Here is a 24113-nt window from a genome sequence, read left to right as displayed (position 1 = left end):
TTAGTAATTTTGGTATTATAATAGACAATAGCAATCGGATGAAGTGATTGCTTTAGCGCTTACCGGGGAAATACTGAACACTGACTTTTTTTGTTTTAGAAGTGAGAATATTTTTGTAATGGTAACCAAATATTTGGCGCCCCTAAAATTTAGCGCCTGCGTGCGGGGCATTCATTGCATACCCGCCAGGAACGGCCCTGTTACCAGGTATGTAGCTCCTAAAAGAGCTCTAATTTTTGTTCCGTTTAAGCACAACAATTAACCTTTCATGTGCGTAAAAATAAGTTTTATAAAGTTCCAGACACGAAAAGACAAGACAATATAATTGGCAAAATTGGCAAAGAGCAAAAAACAGTTGCGAAAAATCCATAATTTTAATTTAACAGGAATATCATGACATCTACAGTGGTATAGGCAAGGTAAGAGCACTAAAAGATTGGCCACTTCTTGATACTAAGAAGCTAAGTGAATACTATAAGGATATTCAATCAGTTAGTGAACTGAAGAGCATTGAAATATGCTACCGGACACAAGAAGAAATTGAATACCTCCGAAAAAAGGGAAAAGAAAAGTCTTACAAAAATATTGTGTTGGTAAGAGGCTTGAAAAACTACAAGTATGAGGGAAAACAGTCTTTTATATCTTTGAGAAAGAAAGGGAAAAAGAATTTTAGACAAGTGAGATTGGAAGAACTCCCACTTCCTCATGTGTTAACCAAATAAAAGATAAAGATAGTCACACACTTAAAAATATGTTTTTTTGACCCACGCCTTGGTTGGTACAAGAGTTTAATTTTTGATGAACCCAGTACAGCAGCTGCTGGTGAGAAGCAGGAAGTAATGAGTGACTGTGTCCATGATGAGCGCCGTGACTTCCACATTTAAAAAACTGTTTGTTTGTTGCATTAACTACCTGTTATGACAAGTTTGTCACTTAGATAAGGCCTATATTATTATTTTACAAAAATAGAAATTCATTCGGAAAACCATTGTTCCTTTACTTTATTTACATGCAAATCATCTTATGTCTACAACATTTTACATGCAAAACGACTTATTTCTATTAAGTTCGTGCAAAAGGTTTTATTGACAAAACAAAATCAATTTTTTAAACTATTTTTTAGCTACCCTAACTGAAACAAGTGTTTTAATCTCATGTTTGGAACCGATACTATTGCATCATATTGATTAGAACTCATTATCCTTTTACAGAGTAAAGCTACAAGTTTTTCGCCCTCCCTGAAAATAACTTATTTGTGACTTCAGCTTGTTTGCATTTTACCTCCTCAAATTTTTATAGATGTTTTGTTTGTCCACTGCCATAAATCTTTAAGTCAGGAATTCATCATATCTTCGCTACTTCGAATATTACATTTTTGATTTCCCATTATATGACTTTAAAACTTTTTCTTTTTTATATTTTTTAGAGGACTTTAATATTCGTTACAGTACTGGCCCATAATATTCTGATCATTCTTTGATAACATCACAATTTGATCCGTCAAAGTTAAGACTAAGTTATTAATAAAATATAAATTTGATATCTGATGATTAATTTGATAGTAAATTTCATTATTATTTAAAATAAATAAGATGTGAAAAAATAAAATTTGATTATAGTTTGAAAGGAATTTATTAACAACTAACGTTAAAAAATGTATGATGACTAGACACGAATTGATAGAGAGTAGTAAATCCATGTGAATACCGTTATTCCGTGACGCTCGCCTCAGCATTTTACAATAGAGAACAAGTAAATCATAGATAGAAGCTTCTTTCCAATAAGACATTTAGCAGCCATAACAAAGTATTTTGTGATGTTACATTATTATCTTTGAATTGTTTTAGTAACAACAAACTAATAATTATGCTTGTTCTTAGGTATTCAGTGCTTTACCGCACAAATATCACAATTAAGAATTGTGCAACTGACTTATAAAATGCGATTATCTCAAAAACGGTTAAACTTTGAAGTTATTAACAAGTATACCTTTTCTTTGTAAAAATAATGTATCTTTAATATTTTTTAACACAAATAGCGCTAACTTAAAGAGCAAAAAAGTTAAGTGCTATTTTATGCCACACATGTAGCATATGTGGCGCCCGCTATTAGCTACATTAAAGTATACATAAAATTATAATTTCTCCTACTCAAAAGCATCCAATTGTAAATTGTTATTCATAAACAAACAAACATTTACAAACGTGAAAGTTATACCGAATAATAAAATTTTTAATTTTCACTTTAACACCCTGTATCTTTCTTAATATCAACATTTTATTAAAGCAAGTTGGATTAAATCGTAATATTTTGAAGTGCAGAATGTACGGTTTTTTTGTACAAATACTTAAGGATCACCCTGTATATATTTTAATGGTATCCTTAGTATTTTTTTATAAACAATGTATTTTTGTAGTTGGTTAATGATTTTAATATTTTCACGTTATCATAATCAAACTGGTGGCCTGTTTTTACAAAGTGTTCGACAACAGCGCATGTGTTATTTGTTGTGTTGCAGTCACTTTTGTGTTATGTGATGCGATGTTTCAACCATTGACTGGTTTGTCCAATATAACGTCCCTGGCAACCTAAACACTGTAATATATATACATCACTGATGTCCGATCTTTAATTTTATAGAATATGGTTTTGCATTTAAGGTTGCCGTATTTCCTAATTTTTATATTTGTGTAGTCCTTAAACACGGAAGAAAATGGTTTGTTAAATTCGGTATATTTGGTAGTTTTTTATACTTAACATCTTGTAAATGTTGATCTAATAGTCTATCATACAACCGTGTGTTAAATATTAGTTGTTAGTATATCCTTAGGAAAACCGTTATTTAGAAACACTTGCAATAATTTGTATTTGATCTAGTATAATAATTGGTAACATCTACAAGATCTTAAGTACAGGGTGACAATTGGCAATCGGACGATTTTGAACTAAACGGTACACCAGAAATTTGCAAAAAAAATACTATTTTATTAACATCAAAATGAAGCTTATGCCATTTACAATCTAATTAAGTATAGAAAATAATGTCATCAAGATGGTGACCATTACGTTGGATGCAGTTTTTGATCACCTTTATGAAATCCTCCATAACACGCTCTAACATCGCTCGATCAATAGTCAGAATTTCCTGGCGAATTGCGTTCTTCAACTCGATCAAATTACGAGGCTTGCTAGCATATACACGACTCCTTAAAAACCACCATAGAAAAAATCACACATTGACAGGTCTGGAGACCTTGGTCGCCACGGCAAATCTCCGAAACGTGAAATGAGTTGTCCTGGGAACAGGTTGCGAAGAATATTCATTGAAGCATGGGCAGTATAAGCCGTGGCACCATCCTGCTAAAACGACACATTCCTTGGGTTTATCCCTTTTCTGCGTAGCTCTAGAACCAAAACATTTTGGACCATGTCAACGTAGCAAATAGAATTAACGGTGATGGTATGGCCAGCCTTTTCGAAAAAATATGACCCAATAATGCCAGTCGGACCAATGGCACACCACACTGTGACTTTTTGAGAATGTAGAGGATGCTCATGGAGATTTCGTGGGTTTTCAGGAGCCCAGTACCTGTAATTCTGTTTATTAACGATTCCGTCCAAATGGAAATGAGCTTCGCCGCTCATTAGAAGATGCTGATCTAAGTTACCCTCCAAAATAAACCAGCATTGCATTCTCGTAGCAAAATCCTCACGTTGTTCAACATCTCTCTTTATTAATTTCTGGACAATCTGCAATTTGTAAGAGTGAAATTTTAGGTCCGTGTGCAACATTTTTCTAAACGATTCCCGATTAATGTTTAGCTCAATTGCATGTTTTCGGGCGGACCGTGTAGGGCTTCTGACGACGGCATCTCTCATTCGATGTATGCTTACAGGAGTTCTTACGTATTCGAGTTCTATTCGGACCTTGTTGCTTTTTTTTTCATGACACTGCCTATTGTTATGAAATTCTTTATTCATCTTAAGATTGTGTTGCGAGATAGGACCGCTCCACGCCTACCAATATTAAAGTGAGTGCGAAAAAGCTGCCTGAGACCGCTGCGTATCGATTACTGATTCTAGATTTCAGATAAACGTATCGTATTCAAATGTGCGATGTTCTACAGTCCAGTGCTCCATGTTTACTGAAATGGCACACTACTACAGAGGTAGTAACGCCACGCTTGTCCCACTCTCATCGCCTCAAGCTTAGTACTATAGCTTCTAAAAACATCCGGCTTCCGATTATCACCCAGTATAAAAAACTACGGTATATTCCCAATTTAGCAAACCATTTTACTTCCGTGTTTAAGGACTACACAAATATAAAAATTAGGAAATACAGCAACCTTAAATGCAAAACCATATTCTCTAAAATTAAAGATCGGTCACCAGTGATTTATAATGGTAATGTCTTATATCAATTACAATGTTTAGTTGGCCAGGGAAGTTATATTGGACAAACCTGTCAGTAGTTGAAACAGCGCATGACACAACACAAAAGTGACTGTAGCAGAAGAAATAACACATGCGACGATGTTGAACACTTTATAAAACCAGGCCACCAGTATGATTATAGTAACGTGAAAATATTGAAATCGTTAAACAATTACAAAAATAGATTGTTTCTCGAGATGTGTCATATCAACCAAATAAGAATGCTATTAATAATAAAACTGACACTAGTAATCTTAGTAATATATATTGTAATATTTTAAACACTTTTAGTAACGTCAAAAAGGACATACGGTTAACTCTCTATATAGTTTTATTTCAGCTGTAATATCTAAGCAAAAACATTTTAGAATCCTGTGGTGTGCTTGTTTGCATTTTAATGATTCCACTCTGTGAGCTTTGATTTGTTTGTAAGTATGTTCTATGTATTAATTGTTTTTAATAATTATTTTAGTGCATTCATGATGAAGCTAATAAAAAACATTAGCAAAATATTGAGTTTGATGAGACGATAGAATAATTGTTTTATTTTTTGACCGAATGTATATATGTATATATATATATATATATATATATATATATATATATATATATATATATATATATATATATATATATTATATCATAAAAATCTTGGTTTCCCCCCAATCTGCAGCCCAAGCAAACAATAATAAGAGCACTAATACTATTACCAATGTAAACAAGTTGTTCCTCTTAAGGTTGATAATAAATAAATTGGAGTCCCACAGTTCGGCGTCTTAGTACCAAACGAATTCGCGTCTAGGTGTGTACGACGTGTATGTGCGGGTAAATTTGAAAGACATTCAAACAATAATGGACTGGTATTCTACTACCGAACTACTCGTATTCCAATCCAGAAAGTATTAAATTATCGTTAAAATTTATTTTGTTAAGTGTAAGTATTAATAAAAAATTGTGCAAAAAATTTTGTGATTTAGTATTGTTTTTAAATCGCGTTTGTTATTGTTTGTTGGAAGAGGTAAAAAGGTGAATATTAGTTTTGAATATTTAATTCTAAATTATATAAATGTAAATATATATATATATATATATATATATATATATATATATATTTAATAATATCTTTTTGTGCATATGTCGTATTCATTTTAGCATAAAATATTTTATTTATGTATCAATTTTTGTGGTCAAAGAAACGAATCGATTTTTTGTGAAACGATCGTCATTATTTTTCGTCTTTTTTTCCCTCAGTCAAATCAGAGCCCAAAGGGTTTTTTAAAGTGATTTTATTAAAAATAATTATTAAATATAAACACAGATATAGAGCTAGAGTAGTTTATATAAATATCCGGATTCCATAGGGCCTTTGGTTCTTAGTTTTCATTTTTCCGGCCTGAGAATTTTTCTCCGATATTGCTCTTTAAACGCCTGCTAATCGTGTCTATTTTGGCATTCCTTTTTCCGTTCTTTTAACTGGTATCCATTTTAGTATTTGTTTACAAAGTCATCTTCCATCTATTTTTTTAACATGGCTGTAACAAATAAGCTGTCTGCAATTGTGATTTTTATACTTTGTAGTATTTAGTTGTTAATTATTATTTCCAGTCTTGATTTTCTTGCGTACCTTTGCTACAAATCCATTTCTGATGGCAATAAGCGATGCTCTAGGAATTTCTTTAACTGCCATGTTTCGGTTCCATATAGTACGATACTTTTCTTTACTTATCATAAATCAACCCTGATGTATCCATTGTTGAACATAGGGCTCTTCTAGACATTTCGATCTAGTTCTGCGCCTGTGCTATCCAATTGGTCCAATTCTTTTGGATCATCGATCCTTCACGTTGAGGGTCTTCCCCAGCTTCGCTTATCTGCATGTGGTCTTCACTCAAGCCATTTTTTGTCCACCTGTCGTCTTTCATTCTTGCAACATGTCCCGTCTATCTCCATTTTTGCATTGTAATACGTTCGATAATGTCTTCCACTCGGATTCGTCTACGAACTTTGGATTGACCTCTCTATTTTACGGTGTGTCCTCAATTTTTCTGGTTCTGTTCATATGACATTTAAGGTTTCTGCTCCATATGTGAAGACTGGTAGAAGGGACTACTTCTTTTAAAAGATTTTCTTTTTAAATGGATTAGGACGTTTGTTTTAAATACGTCCTCATTTTTACGAATGCAGCCTAACCTAAACTTACTCCTCTGCGTAGCTCACACGTTTGGTTGTCTCGCCTTGTTCTTATTTTGTGGCCCAAATACACATATATTTTTTCACAATTTTTATGGGCGATTTCTCGATTTCTATTAGATCGTTGGGGACAAGATTCGTCATTATTTTTATCTTCCCATAGTTTGTCTTTAAGCCGACTCTCTGTGTTACTTGCTGTAGTCGCTGTAGTATAACTCTTACTTCTTCTAAGTCGTTTGTTATGAGAACAATGTCATCGGAGCATCGGAGTAATCGTTTAAATGCGTACTCCATGACTGTTATAAATAGATTTCTCGACAAAGTATCACCCTGTCGCACCATTCTCCATCATGCAACGAAAGTTTACAGTTGTTGTAATAGTGCTTTTAAGATAAAGACTGTTTCCACTGTTAAGTGCTTTGCAGAAGCCGACAAAAATGAGAACCAGTGATCTATTATATTCCATAGACATTTCGACTAGAGTTTTAAGTCACTGCAAATTGCGATTTGTTCTGAGGCCTGACCGAAACCCTGCTTGTTCTTCTGAGTGGTAAAAATCGGGTTTTATTTCCAATCTAGTTGCCAGTATTAGAGTATAGGTGGTATACTAAGCTAATGGGCCTACGGTTTTTAAGATCTAGTTTATCTCCTTTTTTTTGAAGTATTGTAATCGAATTTTATACATCTTCCCCCGGACCTCTATTATTTGCCATATTTTCGAGAGCATCCTGAAATTCCTCACGTGATATATCTGATATATCCTCCGATCCTACATTCTGTAGGTTTCGTACTGGTTGTTTAATAAGCTCTGGAAAAACTTGACTTTGATAGAAACTTTTCACTATATGTAATATGCTTGGTTTACCTGAGACTATATTTCCATTATTATCTTTAAGTTGGAAGATTTCCTTTTTGAATTTTCGATTTTTCGCCTCAATGCTTTCATCCTTTTATTTTATTCAATACTTTTTCAAATTTTCTCGTTCTTGTACGTTGTCAGTTCTTTATTTATCTCTACTGATCCAAAATTATTGTCATCATAGTGGGCTCTGAAGGACAGTGATAGCTATACAGCGCATGTCTATCATTAATTCAGATATACTTGTGAGTTTACGCCAACTTTGACTTTTCAAGTTTTAGTTAAAGAGTAGATGTTTTCTTTCTCGAGATAAAGATTTAGACTCCCAGTAACTTTTTGTGTTTTATAATTTTTTCTTCTATTTTCTTCTTGATGTGGCCACATCTATGGTCGTGTTTCCTTTTGGATTCTCAATGCATATGTATTGGATTTTTGTTCGGTTTGCGAATTGGCTCCATTCTTCAAATTCTTTAAATAAGCCGTTCTAGATTTTGTTTGTCCTAGGCTATCAACGATTTAAAGGGTGTGGAGAGTCTTCTCCTCGTTTAATTGTACGCCAATTCCAGAGCAGGATCTTCTCCAATTTCTCAAGTCTTCATTTAGATATATTTTAAACAGCACAGCAAAACTTGTATAAAATAGTTACTGTCTCTGTTAACTCAACTTGTTTTCTGCTAAATTCTTCGTTTAATACACCATCAAGGTACCTTTTCATCGCTTTTTGCCTTCTTTTCGTTAATTTCGTAATAATGGAATGTTAGCCATTATTAAAAATTTCCCTGAGTCAGATAGACAAGCCGGGCAGGCGACCGATTCGCATTCGCTTCATTATCGAAATGCTTTAGCGGATAATGGTTCGGGTTCTGGTCCGGGATAGAAAAACAAAAAGGCTAAAGTAGTATTTTCTTCTTCTTCTTTCTTTATGCAAGCAATTTTGTTTTTTCACTCCATCTCTTGTGCGTGGTTGATCGATACTTCTTCTACCGCTTAGTGATTTGTCCGTTACAATTTTAACTACTGTTGTGTCAGTCATTCTACTGATGTGATTGTTCCTTTTCTTCTTTCTATTTAGTGCCCATTCGTTGGATTACTGAAAATCTAAATCCGAAATCAGAAATTCGATCAAGAATAAAGTAATTAAGAGCAGCCTTTTTGAAGATGAGAAAATTTCTGAGTAACCAAAGACTCAATCTGTAAATTCGATATCGTATGGTAAAATGTTATATCCATTTCTTTCTTCTTTATGGTGACGGCGCTTGGACTGTTAGTGTTGACTTGATGAGAAAGCTGGAAGCTTTTGGGATGTGCCTTTTTAGAAGAATTTTGAAAATACCATGGACCTATCATATTACGAAAGAAATGGTTTTTCACAGAATGGGAAGAGACAGAGAACTTTTGACAGCCATAAAAAGGAGAAAAACAGCATATTTGGGGAACATATTTAGAAATGAGAAGTATAAGTTATTGCAGCTGATTATGAATGGTAAAAGGGGTCTTGGTAGACGACGAATATTCTGACTGAAAAACATTCGCAACTGAACCGGGTTAAACACAAAGACGCTTTTAAGAAAAGTAGAAGAGGAGATAAGTAAAAGAAGAAGAAACGAATTTGCAATGGTTCTAGCTAACCTTTATAAGTGGAGTCGGCACTAGAAGACGAAGAGTTCACTCGTTTCTGTATATTACATTTTGTTCTGATTTTGTCACTCCTTATTCAGCCTCTCAGCATATTTCCTGTAATTCCTCTAAATATTCTCATTTCTGCAGTATTCAGCATTGTTTTGGCTGTGGCGGGTTTTGTTTCTTATGCATACGTCATTATTGGTCTACTACTGGCCTCAAATATTCTTGATTTCATCTCACAGTTAATGTGTCGGTCACGCCATATACTGTTATTAAGGCATCCTGCTAATATATTTGCTCTTTGTACTTGATCTCTTACTTATTTTTCAACGTCTCCATGGCTAGACAGTGTAATCCCTTGGTACTTTATTTCCATTACTTGTTCAATGCTAACTTCATCGACTTTATCGGTTTACAGCTGATTGGTTCTTTACTGATTGGTATTGTTCTAGTTTTCTGAGTTGAAATCCTAATGTTAAATTCTTTTGCTTTTGTATTAAAACTGTGAACTAGTTCAAATTAAAGGCTTTATTCAATTTTGGCTATCAATATTGCATCGTCTGCGTAACGAAGAATTCTAAATTCATTATTCCGCATTCTGTATCCTCGTCCTATTCTTACTATCCTGACTTCCATCTTACTGTTTTGATAGTCGTTTTCAATTGATTTTATAATATACAGCGGGATCTCTTTATTAGACAAGATATGTATTACATCTTTAAGTCTTACTCTGTCAAATCTTTAAGTCGATCAAACATAGGAATGCTGGTATATTGTATTCTAACAGTTTCTCTGTAATTTGTTTTATGACGAATATTGCTTCTGTACACGACCTGGCAATACGGAAAGCTTGTTGTTCATCTGCTTTATGTAAGTTTATGAACTGATTTATCCGTTCATGTAAACTTTTAGTTGTAAGTTTCAGGGTAGTTTTTTGGTTGTATCTCCCTTTTTGAATAATAGAATAAGCTCGCTTGTCCTATATTCTTATGGTATTCTATTGTGTCTTATAATCTTGTTAATATTGTCAGTTGATCCATCATTGCCGCTTCACCATATTTCAATAATTAATTTGGTATCCCATCTTAACCTGCAGCTTCACTATTCTTTATTTTTCAACTGTTTTTTGTACTTCATGCTTGCTAATGTGAACTTCTTAATTTATGAAAATTTCTGGTGTTTTTGGTTCCAACGTTATTTGTGGTTCCTCTGTATATAACTAGATAGTCAATTCATACATCCTTTTCAATGTGTTTCGGATCTATCCTTCATCTCCACTCGTTGATCTCTTATAAAGCGCCATATTTCTTTTTGTAGACCATAAAAATCATGCTCCAGTTTTTGGGGGAAGGGTTTCAGTGCTCGTTTTCAATTCTTCTTACAATTAAATGCTTCATTTCTCATTCTCTTGTTATCTTCGTAGGTTTATTTTTCTTGCATTTTTTCCTTCACCTCTGTGTAGAACCACGGAGTTTTTCACTTTATGACTTCATCCATTGATTAGATTGAATAGCATAGAGCTTAGTGAATCCCTCTATTTTAGGCTATTGCCTGTATCCATATGTTCTTATAATATCCAGCGGGATCTCTTTATTATACAAGAGATGTATTACATATCTAAGTCTGACTCTGTCAAATGCATTCTTTAAGTCAATTAAACACAGGAATTCGTGTCTATGGTATTCCAATGCTTTGTTTGTAATCTTTTTTATGAAGGATATTACATCTGTACAAGACCTTCCCGTACGGAAACTTTGTTGCTCATTTGCTAAAATTATGAGTAGATTTATTTGTTTTTGCAAAATTTTAGTTGTAATTTTCAATATAGTATTTAGCAAATTGATACCTCTGTAGTTTTCTGGTTGTTTTTTATTTTATTTAGATTAGCTCGCCTGTCCTCTATTCTTCTGTTATTTTATTGTGTATTATAATCTTGTTAATTAATGTTGCCAGTTAATCCGTCATTTTCGATCCACCAAATTTCAACAATTCGTTTGGTATCTCATCTTTACCTGCAGCTTTTCTGTTCTTAAGTCTTTCAAGTGTTTTTTGTTCTTCATTTTTGATTATATGAAATTCTTCGTTTATGGTAATTTCTGGTGTTTATGATTTCAACATGAAGGAAATAGCTGAAAAGTTCCGAAAACGCAACAGCGGAAAAATATCAGATGATGAAGGCAATCTTGCCATAACCAAAGAAGATAAAAAGAAAGTATGGAAAGAATACTTGAAGCTTTTCCATGACCTTAGAACAATACAAGAGCCCACCATTAAAAAAAAATTCAGGTCCCGAAATCCTACCAGAAGAAATAACGGCGGCCGTCAGACAAATGAAAGATGGAAAGGCACCGGGACTAGATGAAATTTCTGCAGAACTGTTGAAGCTATTAGATACAAAACAAATAAAAATAATAACTGAAATATTTAATGAAATATACAAGGCAGTAAAAATATCAGTAGAGTGGCTCAAATTAGAGTTCGTAGCATTACCCAAAAAACCATGAGCAAAAGTTTGTGAAGATTATAGGATCATAAGCCTAATGAGCCATCTGCTGAAGCTGTTTTTAAAAGTCATCCACAAAAGAATTTACCGGAAATGCGAGGAATAAATTGCACCCAATCAGTTTGGATTTGTGAACGCCGTTGGTACGAGGGAAGCTTTATTTAGCGTGCAGGTATTGTTTCAAAAATGTAGAGATGTCATCTGTAATGTTTTTGCTTGCCTGATTGACTACAAGAAGGCTTTCGATAGAGTCAGGCATGAACAAATGATGGAAGTGCTGAAGAGGGCAGGGATTGACGGAACAGACTTAAAAATAATAGCTAACCTGTATTGGAATCAATCAGCGGTACTCCGAATATATGGAGAATATATAGATCAGGTCAAAATCTGAAGCGGAGTGAGAAAGGGGTGCATAATTTTACCACTGATATTCAATCTGTACTCGGAGCACATTTTTGAAGAGGCTCTAAAAGATATTGATGAAGGCATCTCAATAAATGGAGTCAAGCTCAATAACCTGCGGTATGCAGATTATACAATAGTGTTTTCCAATATTATAGAAGGGGTTCAAAACTTAATGAACAAAATAACGGAAACAAGTAGAAAATATGGACTGGATATAAACACCAGCAAAACACAAGCTAATCATCATCAGCAAGGAAAATAAAACTGGAGAAAATCTGTATGTTAAACAAATGAGAATTGAAGGTGTCTCACAATACAACTACTTGGGAACTATAATCAATGAGTCGTGGGACAATACCCAAGAGATTAAATGTCGCAACGGAAAGGCAAAAAGTGCATTCTTGACTATGAGTTCTGTGTTCAAGAGCCATGACCTCACCCCAGAAACAAAAATAAGGCTCCTAAATGTTATGTGTACTCAGTGCTTCTGTACGGAGTAGAAACGTGGACATTGATGGCGGAAACTCTATCAAAACCTTAGGCTTTTGAGCTATGGTCATACAGAAGGATCCTGAAGATACCATGGACAGACAAAGTCACCAATGAAGAAGTACTGCGGAGAATGAACACAACTGCGGATTTGGTCAACATCGTGAATAGCCGTAAGCTGCAGTACTTGGGACATATAATGAGAAATCAAGGCAGATACGAGCTACTTCAATGCATTTTGCAAGGTAAAATTGAAGGACGAAGGGCCCCAGGACGAAGAAGAATTTCCTGGCTTGCTAACCTGAGAGCATGGTAAAGAAAGACCTCAACACAGCTATTCCGCATAGTAACCAACAAAGTTTTTATAGCCAGAATGATCGCCAACGTTCGGAACGGACAGACACCCTAAGAAGAAGAACTTCATTTGTTGTTCCTCTGCATACAAGTTCTTTAGATAGTCAAATATTCCATCCTTTTCGATGTGTTTCGGGTATATTAATTACTTAACCTCCGCTCTTTGACCTCTTACAAAGCGCCTTATTTTGTTTTGGTAAACCATAAAAATCATGTTCCAGTTCTTTTGAGAAGCATTCCCAGTGCTCGTTTTTAGTACAAGTGCATGTGTTTTATTTCTTATTATCTTGTAATCTTCGGACGCTTGTTGTGTCTTGTTTGACATCTACTTCAGATAAGCTTTTTTCTTCTCATTGAGAAACAACAGGATATGAAAAGATAAATGTTTGCTTTTTAAATTAATATCTCTCCTTGTTTGAAAGCCGAAACTGACAATAGTAATTATAGACAAAAATTTTCTTTATCGTCATTATTTCTTATGGAAATATAATACGTTTTAGTAAATGAATAATAAATTTAACCGTGAACCGGACAAATAATTTGAATACTTGATAAAAAAAAAGTGTGTTCTCTTAATTTTAACATTAATTGTATATCTTTTAAAAGTTATTGTTCAAGTTTTTTTTTAATTCCGGCAACTAAAAGTGAAATAACTTGGTGTTGATTTACATGGATTTCAATTTTGGATATGGTAAATATGTAGCAGCACTTTGTCATTTGTTATTGTTTATCTGTTTTTCTTATTCATAATCCTAAGATTTCTCTTGAAGTGTCATACGCTTTCAATAATGAAAACGTATCACGACGTGTAAACTGGATCAATGAGAAAATACAAAAATACAGAACAAAATGAAACGACATATAAAAGGAAAACATAAACATACTAACTAAAGAAAAAGATGTAGCAAAGGTTAATCCGGAATAGATAACAAATAACTAATCCCTGGAATAATAATAAGAAGAAGATCCATTGTACCTAAATATCAGTTTTTTTGGTTAGAATCTCGCCACTTGTTCTTAGAAATTGCTTCTGGCCATATTAACTTTTGATAAAATTGCCTATATCCATGTTTCTTGTTATTCTTTGTTGTTTTATACTTATTGTAGATTTCCTTTTGTTCTATTTTTTCGTTCCCTTGATCTGATTTAAGTCTGAGTCTTTAATTTCTCTAATGGTTTAGTAAGTTTCTTTATTTTTCTTTGTTAATTCTCTACATTCTTCGTTATATATATATATATATATATATATATATATATATATATATATATATATATATATATATATATATATATATAATATATATATATATATATATATATATATTCGACTTATTTGTCTGCTAATTTACATTTGTACTGTATATTTGCCTTAGCTCTAGTCGTCCTCCTTGATTTGTTCTAAACGATTCCGCCTTCTATCCGTACACTACTATTATCTATTAATACAAATATCCGGTATTATCTAAGTCATAATTCATAAAAATTAAAATAAAACACTAATTTTTCATGCCTCGCTGATACGCGACAATAAGATTTTCCTTAACAATAACAAACGCGAATTTGTTATTTTAGCTAGATATAACTTAAAAAAAAATAAATAAAAATAATATTGTTTCCAGATTATTAATATAGAATACAGCGAATATGCCTGAAACGGCTCAAGATTATACATTGGACAGTGTATTGAAGCAAATAGGGGACTTCGGGAAGTACCAGTTGTTCGTGTTTTCCGTGGTAATTTTCGGTGTTGTTCTGCACTCTGCCGTGCACAATGCCTTTGTTTTTACAGCTTTAGACGTTAGTTACAGGTAATTATATAACTTTTTACAGTATGCTATTATGTAGGTAGATACAATAATTGTACAGCTGATTGTTGTTATTATTTTAATTATTATTAAGGAATAAAATAAACGACTTAACTCAACAATATGTTAAAGGTAGGATCGTAACCAAACTAAAAGATAACTGGGCTTTGTGCACTATCAGAGGCAGCAAAACAATTTAACATAAGCAGAACCACAGTTTTTCTATTAATAAAAAATGAAGGGAACAAAAACTCTCGAAAGACCAAAACAATATTAAATTTAGGTATGTAAAAATAAAATTAATATTTTGTAATATCTCCATCAGCATTGATAACAGCTTGTAGTCTTCGGTCCATCTGCGTGAAAGGAACTTTGAAATTGTCTTCTTCAGAGAGCTCTTCTCAAACCTGTTGTATACCGTGCCACAGCTCTTCAGCATTTTGAGGTATAAAATTACGCCGATACAACCGTTTTATAATAACCCCCCACACATTCTCGATTGGGTTTACCTAAATCTGGACTGTAGCTGGGCTATGGTAAGGTTTCGATGTTGTTATTCTGGAGCCACTGGTTTACTATATTTGCAGTGTAAACAGGACAATTATCTTGTTGGAGGATAAAATTATTTTCTGGATACAACTGTTCTACACTTGGAACATGATGTTTTTTAGAATATTCAGATAAGTCTGCCCAACAAACCTGCCATCAACCATTCCCAGTTCTCTAAATTAAATCCATCCCCATACATTGGCGCTAAAATGACCAGCTGCTCAATATTTATCAACATATCGAGGTTTAAATCTATTATTATCTAGTCTACACACCCCAATTTTGATCTTTTTAGAAGATTGAAAAATTTTCTCATCTGTAAATATTACCCTGTCCCAAAAATCTTGATTTTGTAGCTGATGATTTAAAGTAAATATATCTTGATTGCTTCTGTTGTGGTGTAAGAGTAAGAAAATGATTCTCTGCTAATCTCTCCAAAAGCCTACGATCTTCATGAGCGGTAGATGTTTGGTCTTCCATAACCTTGCTTTCTTTCGATAGTTTCTTGTTCTCTTCATTTTTTATTGATATTAAAAACTGTTGTTTTGCTTACGTTAAAATGGTTCGCCATGGCAGATAGTGACCAACCATATTCTAATTTCGTCACAATTCTTGCTTTTAGTTCTTTGCTAGCATGTGGAACCATTTTTTGGGGTTGAACAGAATAAGTTATCTAACAAATTTTAAAATTCAGCAGTGATAGTGAGAATATGTAAATAAAAAGTATTTATTATCAAAATATACTGCTCAATTTTCTACAAAATACGCTTTAAGAGTCGTATCAGTTTTTTTAGGAACCAGCTGTACTTAAGTTTTTTGTCACGTCATTTTTTTGAACGATTAGTAAAAAGTTGAAAACCACTGTTAACTAATTTTTTTTTAAATATTATGGAATAAAAGCTTTACTTCGGAATATAATTTAAAATGTGTATTCAAATTTCCAGGGCTTACTACGATACTTTTTCTTAGTCGAAAATAAAGAATTTTTATTAGATAAATTTTTATTAAAATATTCCTACGCCGCTGGAGTGGCTTCAAATAGCTATGTTAAAAATTTCAGTAAAATATATTTATTATAAAGTTATGACAACTTAAAATTTTAAAACTCACTAAGCTATGAGTGAAAGCTATCGTAAAACACATAAAGATAGGACGTCTGAGGTGGGTAGGCCATGTAATGCGGATGGAGCAAACCGACCCAGCTAGAAAAACGCTCCTTGATAGACCTATTGGTCAAAGAAGAAGAGGAAGACCCAGAACAAGATTCCTAGATAACATAGACCAAGATATGAGAAATATGGAAATACGTGCTTGGCGGAGGAAGGCGATGGATAGGGACGACTGGAGAAAAATTCTTGGGGAGGCTAGGACCCACACAGGGTTGTAAAGCCAAAATGATGATGATGAAGCTATGAGTGAAAAAGGAACATCCTGTATCAACTGATTGTTAAATAAACATCATTTCATTTTAAACCCTAGTGATCTTTAGCAAAAATCATCGATTTCACGTAAAAATCTTATACAGGTTTTTGAAGGTTCTAAAAAGTATATGAGGGATAGCTGATGACAAATCCGTTAAGACGTAGGTACAGTTGATTTTGTTTTGTTTTTTTTTTAACAATCATACAAAGTAAAAAAATATTTTTTTGTTTATAAAACGTTTCTTATACATTTTATCGGAACGACCACATCGAGCATCATAGATGGGAGATGGTTCTTGGTAACTGGTCCTCATAAGACACCTAACTCTCACTTATGGCTCCAAGTGCCACACCCCGGACAACTGCATTGGTCTGCAGGCTAAACTAAGTGAGGGTAGCCAGATATGGTAAAAATTTCACCGACCGATTGCCGGTATAAGCAATCTCACACTTACTAATCAACGGCTCTGGGCGGAAGAATTGGTAGGTGGTAGGGCACCCTTTTGTCCTGGGGTTGAGAAATCGATCTCGAAGATGGAGGAACCAATATACTGGTCAACAGCATAAGGATGTAGAAGGCAAGGGGAAACCACTACATTAAAGATCCCCATGGATATCCCTAGTAAAATCATCATGGTTTTAGAAACTAATAACGGCGTTACTGATCATGGCCCTCGGAAGCCAAGATCCGGCAGGGGAGAAGAAGACAAGGACTCTCAGGTCGTTAATCAGCGAATTCCTTGTCAAAAGAACGCAGATGAAAAAATAAGACTGTCCAACACTAGAATAGGAACATGGAATGTTCAGAGCATGTTTCAGCCTGGTAAAATGCACAATGTTATTCAAGAAATGAACAGGTTGAATATCGATGTACTGGGTATCAGTAAAGCTAGGTGGCCCAACTCAGGTTGTTTTTCAACAGACGAAGCCACAATATATTATTCCGGTAGCGAGAATAACCAACACAGACACGGCGTGGCAGTAATAGTTAATAAAAAATCTAATAGAGCGGTGGAATGCTATTTCCCTATCTCAGAAAGAGTAATGGTACTGAAGTTAGTGACATCTCATGCCAAACTGAATTTGATACAAGTTTATGCTCCTACGGCGAATGCCGACGAAGAAGAAGTAGAATTATTTTATCGAGATAACGAAAACAAGAGAAATCACGATAGTCCTAGGTGATCTCAATGCACAGATTGGAAAGGGACAAAGCGGAAAGTGTATAGGAAACTATAGTCTGGGAAATCGAAACGAGAGAGGAGACCGTCTGTTACAATTCTGTCAAGAGCAGAACTTTATTATTACAAACACATTTTTTATGTTACCAAACAGACGACTGTATACATGGCGATCGCCCGCAGATACATCGGAGAAAGTAGTCAGGAACCAGATAGACTACATTATGATCAATGAAAGATACCGTAATGCTGTTAAAGCCGTGAAAGCATATCCTGGATCAGACGTGGCCTCAGATCACAATCCACTTATAGCCAAAATTACACTCACCCTTAAAAATATTAAAAGACATCAAAGAATCCCTACAATAGACACAAGAAAACTTAAAGAACCTAAAGTAAAAGAATGCCTCCAACATGAACTGCATGTGAACTGCAACAAATTGAACACAAACACCAACGATATTGACGAGTACTGGAATCGACTAAAAGATTGTCTACTGGAACCCTGTAAAGAAATATTAAAGACTTCCTCAAGGAGAAAAGAGGAATGGATGAATGACGAGATACTCAATATGATGGAACAACGGAGACAATTTAAAAACAAGGATAACAATAAATACAGAGAGATAAACCACGAGATTAGAAAGACGATAAAGCAGGCAAAAGAAAAATACTTTGAAGAGCAATGCAAAGAGATCGAAGACCTTCAAAATAAATATGATCTGTTTAACCTACACAAGAAAGTCAAAGAACTGGCAGGACTAAGAAAACAAAATCCCACTTGTGCAATTCTGGATAGACACGGTACTGCTATAACACATACGGACGAGAAAATACAAAGATGGGCAGAATATATCGATGAATTGCTCGATGATGAAAGAGGAGATCTGGAGCACATAGAACTTACGTCAGAAGAAATAGGTCCATATATTACAAAAGAAGAAATATTGCACGCATTAAAAACAATGAAGAGCGGGAAAAGCCCTGGACCTGATATGCTTCCTATATAAATCCTAAAAATTCTGGATGAGAAGCACATTGATGTTTTAGTGACACTTTTGAACCAAATTTATAGTTCAGGCGTATTACCCAAAGAGTGGTTAACATCTATTTTTATTTGTCTCCCTAAAAAGAAAAACGCAAGAGAATGCAGCGATTACCGCACCATTAGCTTAATGTCTCATACGCTAAAGTTACTACTTAAAGTCATCCATAACCGAATATATCACAAACTGGACATAGACGTTAATAATACACAATTTGGTTTCCGCAAAGGCCTAGGAACACGTGAAGCTCTTTTTTCACTTAATATACTAATACAAAGATGCCTGGACGTCAATCAAGATATATACGCATGTTTTATTGACTATAATAAAGCATTCGATAAAGTACGACATAAACATTTAATGAATGTCCTGAAATCAAAGAAGATTGACTACAACGACCTCAGGATCATATCAAATTTATACTATAAACAGCGAGCAAAAGTACGTGTTAACGAACAGCTGTCAGAAGAAATTGAAATTAGATGTGGAGTAAGACAGGGATGCGTATTGTCGCCAATTCTTTTCAACGCTTACTCCGAAGAGGTCCTGAAAAAAGCTCTTGAGGGTGAAACAGCTGGAATAAAGGTAAATGGAGTTCCCATTAACAACATTAGATATGCGTACGACACTGTGATTTTAGCCGAAAACATTGAAGATCTTCAGAGACTGGTGACCAGAATAGCAGAGTATGGAAAAGAGTATGGTCTAACAATGAATGTCAAGAAGACGAAATTTATGAGAATATCGAAAACTCAAAGAAATAACGAGAATCTTCTAATAAACGAAACCAACGTCGAACAAGTGGACAAATATGCATACCTGGGAACAATGATTAACTCCACAAATGATTACAATCAGGAGGTAAAAATAAGAATAGAAAAGGCTAGAGCAAATTTCAACAAAATGAGAAGAGTTCTATGTACCAGGGATTTAAAACTGGAACTAAGAGTTAGGTTGGCGAGGTGCTATGTTTTTTCGACCTTATTTTATGGAATGGAATCTTGGACCTTGAATGCTACATCAATGAAAAAACTGGAATCATTTGAGCTGTGGGTGTACAGAAGAATTCTGAAAATATCATGGACAGAACACGTCACAAACAAAGAGGTTCTGAGAAGGATGAACAAAGAAATGGAAATTTTAAATTCAATAAAAACAAAAAAATTGGAATATCTCGGACATATTACACGTGGAGAGAAATACACCTTGCTCCAACTGATCATGCAGGGAAAGATCCAAGGAAAGAGAAGCATAGGGAGGCGTAGAATGTCATGGCTGCGCAACCTGAGAGAGTGGTACGGATGTACATCAAATGAACTTTTCAGAGCAGCCGTCTCAAAAGTTCGAATAGCTATGATGATTGCCGACCTCCGCCGCGGAGATGGCACTTGAAGAAGAATACATTTTAGAGAAAAATAGTTTAAGTAAAAGTTGTAGATATTAAAAAGTTTTTTAATTTGCGAGTTTCTAATACATAATTTAAAAAAATCTTTATTTTTGCAGTAATTTATAAATGTGTATACTAACTCTTCAATGTTCATTAGATTTTTAATGTATTTTGTTTCGTGAAAATTTTTTCAAATCATTCTTTTATCGAAATGGATATTTGTAATAAATAAAAATGATGTTGGGTATAGAACATCGAGTTAGAATCTATGGAGAAGCTATGAGCATATTGACGTGTGTATTAAAAACGGCGTAGGTAGGCGTGGCTAACGATGATACCAATATGGCGGTGGGATCATGGCCGGACTCAATAATATTAAGACTACTATAAAAATATGACTAGATATTAAGAAGATTTAATCATAATCTAAAAAAGTGCAATACATTTTTAATAAACTATGATTTATTTATCCCGCGGTAAACACTAAAAACACGATATATTATACATAAAGATAAATTAATACAGTCAAATACTATTAATTTATTCTCTGAAGTACGGGCCATTACTTTGTTTACATATTTGTGTACTAACCTGTAGAACGTTATTCCTGAAGATTTTTTATTAACATTGCTTCTGCTACTGCAACTACGTTGAGAACAAGAAACCAATATTATGCACTATCACAATATATTATTACAGTTTCTATAAAAGTATTATAAAACTAAAAATATTCGAAAAACAACAAACGTTAACAAACATATATACGATCTGTCAAAAGTGTAAAAACAATCTTAACGATATGGCCGAAGCGAGGTCGTTTTTAGTCACGTGATGACCTCTCCATAGATTCTAACTCGATGGTATAGAAGTATAAAAAAATCCTGAATCCATTTTAAATCAAATAGGTCACAATTATTGCAAAAGTGGATTATACAACAAAACAAATTAATATTTAATGTAAATAAATACAAACAAAACAAGAGTTAAAAAATAATCTTGTTGAAAACAATTTGAGCCGCTTGTATGCGTCGTATAAAGATGTAAAATGGAATACTTAAACAAAAACAACACTTTTTTCATTACTTATTAACATTAGTCAACACCGCAACTGTCAAATAAGTGTTACCAATTTATGCCAAAATATCATCTTCGTTCGATTACAGTTACAGTGTGTTCCGAACAAATGTTCTTCATAAAAACGCTTTATAATGCATTTATACAAATTAAATGAAACATATTATTGTGTATTTCTTTAAGTTAACATTAATAAAAATCTTCAAATATTATTTCTACGCGTATATAATAAAATATGTCTAGTGGCTGTAATGCCAGTGTACTCGGCAAAGTGATTCTAAAAAAGAACACACCTACCGCCTAAATATTTTGTGTTGGTATCATGTGACCTCACGGACTATGACGCGGATGACGTGCAACGGTAAGTAAATTAGATGAAGTATAGTTTCATAGAATTTAATAAAATTAAAAAAGTTTACATGTTGTATAACGGACACGAGATTCAAAATATAGGCAACTAATGCATAATGTATATAAAAACGCAACTATGACAGTACAACTAGACGAGAATATGGAATCCCATCCTTAACATGTCAAATTGCCTGGTTTCGAGGAAACGAAATAAACGGTTCTTGGGTTTTTTTTCGAATAAATTTTTTCATATTTTTTCAGAAAAGGATACACAATAGTGATTATTATTGAACTTCAAAAAAATTTTATAGGTGAACTTTCAATTTAGTTAAATTTCTTGACTTGTTACCAAATGCACAATATTTTCCTTATTTGTTACCATTTACACATACTCAGGTAGTATTTCTTTTTTTCAGCAGCTCCAAGGCACAAAAATACATTAAATTTATTACAAAAACTTTATTAATAAAAAAGGTATACCTAATGTGTATGTATTACTATAAAAAATGGTAAATAAAAAAATGCTAGTCCTCTTGGTCACTTATTAAAGGATCGACCAAATCACCTTGGGCTGGTAGATCTCGATAAAATTTATGATACACCGGCGAAAGGTACGGAAATAGTGACAAAATATCTCTTTTTTTCAAATGATAGGGGCAGTTCTTGTTGGTAAGCATGTTTTGGTATTAAAGCAGATTCTGATTTACACCTCTTTTTCAAGTCTATAACCATAAAAGGCTCTTCTTATTTCATATTATTTTTATAAAAAACTTTTAGTGATTGGTCCTTAACAAACCGCAGCCACTTAACGTCCTTCCAGACAAAACCAGCGGTAGTGTGTTTTTGTAAATAATAATTCTGTTTTCAACAGGTCAGCATAATCAAAAAAATCTTCTCTTACCATTTCTTTCACAATATGGATTTTTCTTTCCAGTAGTTCGAATTAAGGTAGCCCAATCATGTGGATGGCAAATTGGATCTATAATTTTTTTTTATTTTTCAATTTTGCCATGATCGCTGTCACATTCCATCCTGGTATGACCAGGCACCACAAATTTGTGGTCCAGGGTTGATGGAATTTTCATTACTTCTCATTAGCGACAAGCACATTATCAAAAAGTATGTATTTTTGTTTTGACCTGTGCATGAGTCGCTGTACAAAACGACATGTGAAATATTTTTGTCTATTTGGCGGAGTCCGTGGAACACACTAGAAGCAATCTCGTTTTCTCCTCTTTTTGCCATTGTCTCATACCACAGAAAACATGAAGCGACTCCTGTTTTCATGTCGTGCATGGTCATGTTTGCAGAAGTGGAGTTGGCAAGCACCCCTGTAAATCAAATGCAATTGAAGTAAAGTTTGGAGCATTTTGACTCTGCTCCTTGTCTGTCAACTTCATTGCATAAGTTAATTCAGCATTTTGTGATGATTGTCCCTCCTTTCCAGTAACAATTCCTTCTTAGAAGCTTGAGCGTATGATAATTTTATTTTAATTTTCTCACATGTATGACAAGTATTATTTTTAGGATTTTTTGTTTTTATTCCGGAGTTACGAAAGGCGTTGCCATAAATAGTTAAACTGACTGGGTCATCTACTTCTTGTTTATATTTACTGTAAACTTCCTCCAGCGTGTAGTGAGGTGGCAAATATTTTTTAATAGTCCCTTTACGACAGTAATGACTCTCATATGCTGAAAGAAATGCAAGGTGCTGATGCACCAAAGCCATTCTGTCTGTGGATATTTTATTTATAGAGGTGTGCTTGTCTCGTTTATCTGGGGTGGTTGCTGAAGCATGGGAAGCCTTTTTTTGTTGGACAATGGTCCATACAAACTTTACTGTCTCGCCAAATATGGCGAGAAAACATCTCTTACAGACTCCCATCCTTTGGCCGTGAATCGGAATATTGTAATGAACTAAAGTTGCCCATTTCTTCTGCTTTTCAGGCATATTTCGTCGCGTCCTTTTACCCTGGTTCAGATTACCACCTGTAGTTAAGAGACCGCACAGAGAGGCTGCCCTTCGGTCACGTGTCTCTATAAAACTCTATAAAACTGAACAATAATGATATATAGGAACAACGAGTGCCTGTATATCATTTTTTTCTTACATGACGCATCAACCACACAGGGTTATTAGTGTGTATGGATTGTGATACAGAATTAGAACTTAACAATAGAATATTAACCATAGCAAATAGATAATTAGAAATAGCTCTAAATCTGTACAAAGAAAAATATTCGATTTTAGATAACAGTTTGTAGTCTTTGAGGAAGGAGAAATCTTTTTGTGTCACTGTCTTTCATACACCTTAGTTGGGGAGTTCTTTCATATACGTTACCATAGAGTATTCATCTTTTTTTAAAATATGCTTTCATGTCGGTGTGTAGAGATTTTATATTTTCTTCTGCTATTTTGTCTACAACCTCATTACCTTC

At 33.9% G+C, this 24113-nt stretch overlaps 1 protein-coding gene across 2 annotated transcripts in view; it reads left to right on the top strand.

Moving 5' to 3' along the window:
- The first annotated feature begins 5197 nt into the window (after nucleotides 1-5197).
- LOC140445182 (organic cation transporter protein-like) overlaps nucleotides 5198-24113 on the top strand; it is an 86445-nt gene continuing 67529 nt past the window's right edge. The window contains exons 1-2 of one of the 2 annotated variants that reach the window (XM_072537058.1): nucleotides 5198-5463; nucleotides 14480-14668. In XM_072537058.1, the coding sequence (XP_072393159.1) occupies nucleotides 14505-14668 (164 nt within the window). In that variant the 5' untranslated portion in view covers nucleotides 5198-5463; nucleotides 14480-14504. The remainder of the gene's footprint in view (nucleotides 5464-14479; nucleotides 14669-24113) is intronic. The other variant, XM_072537057.1, reaches the window with a different exon arrangement.

This window comes from Diabrotica undecimpunctata, chromosome 7, assembly GCF_040954645.1.
Source record: "Diabrotica undecimpunctata isolate CICGRU chromosome 7, icDiaUnde3, whole genome shotgun sequence".
NCBI classification, from domain to species: domain Eukaryota; kingdom Metazoa; phylum Arthropoda; class Insecta; order Coleoptera; family Chrysomelidae; genus Diabrotica; species Diabrotica undecimpunctata.
The sequence above is the reverse complement of the archived record's forward strand: the minus strand, read 5'-3'. Positions and strand labels throughout refer to the sequence as shown.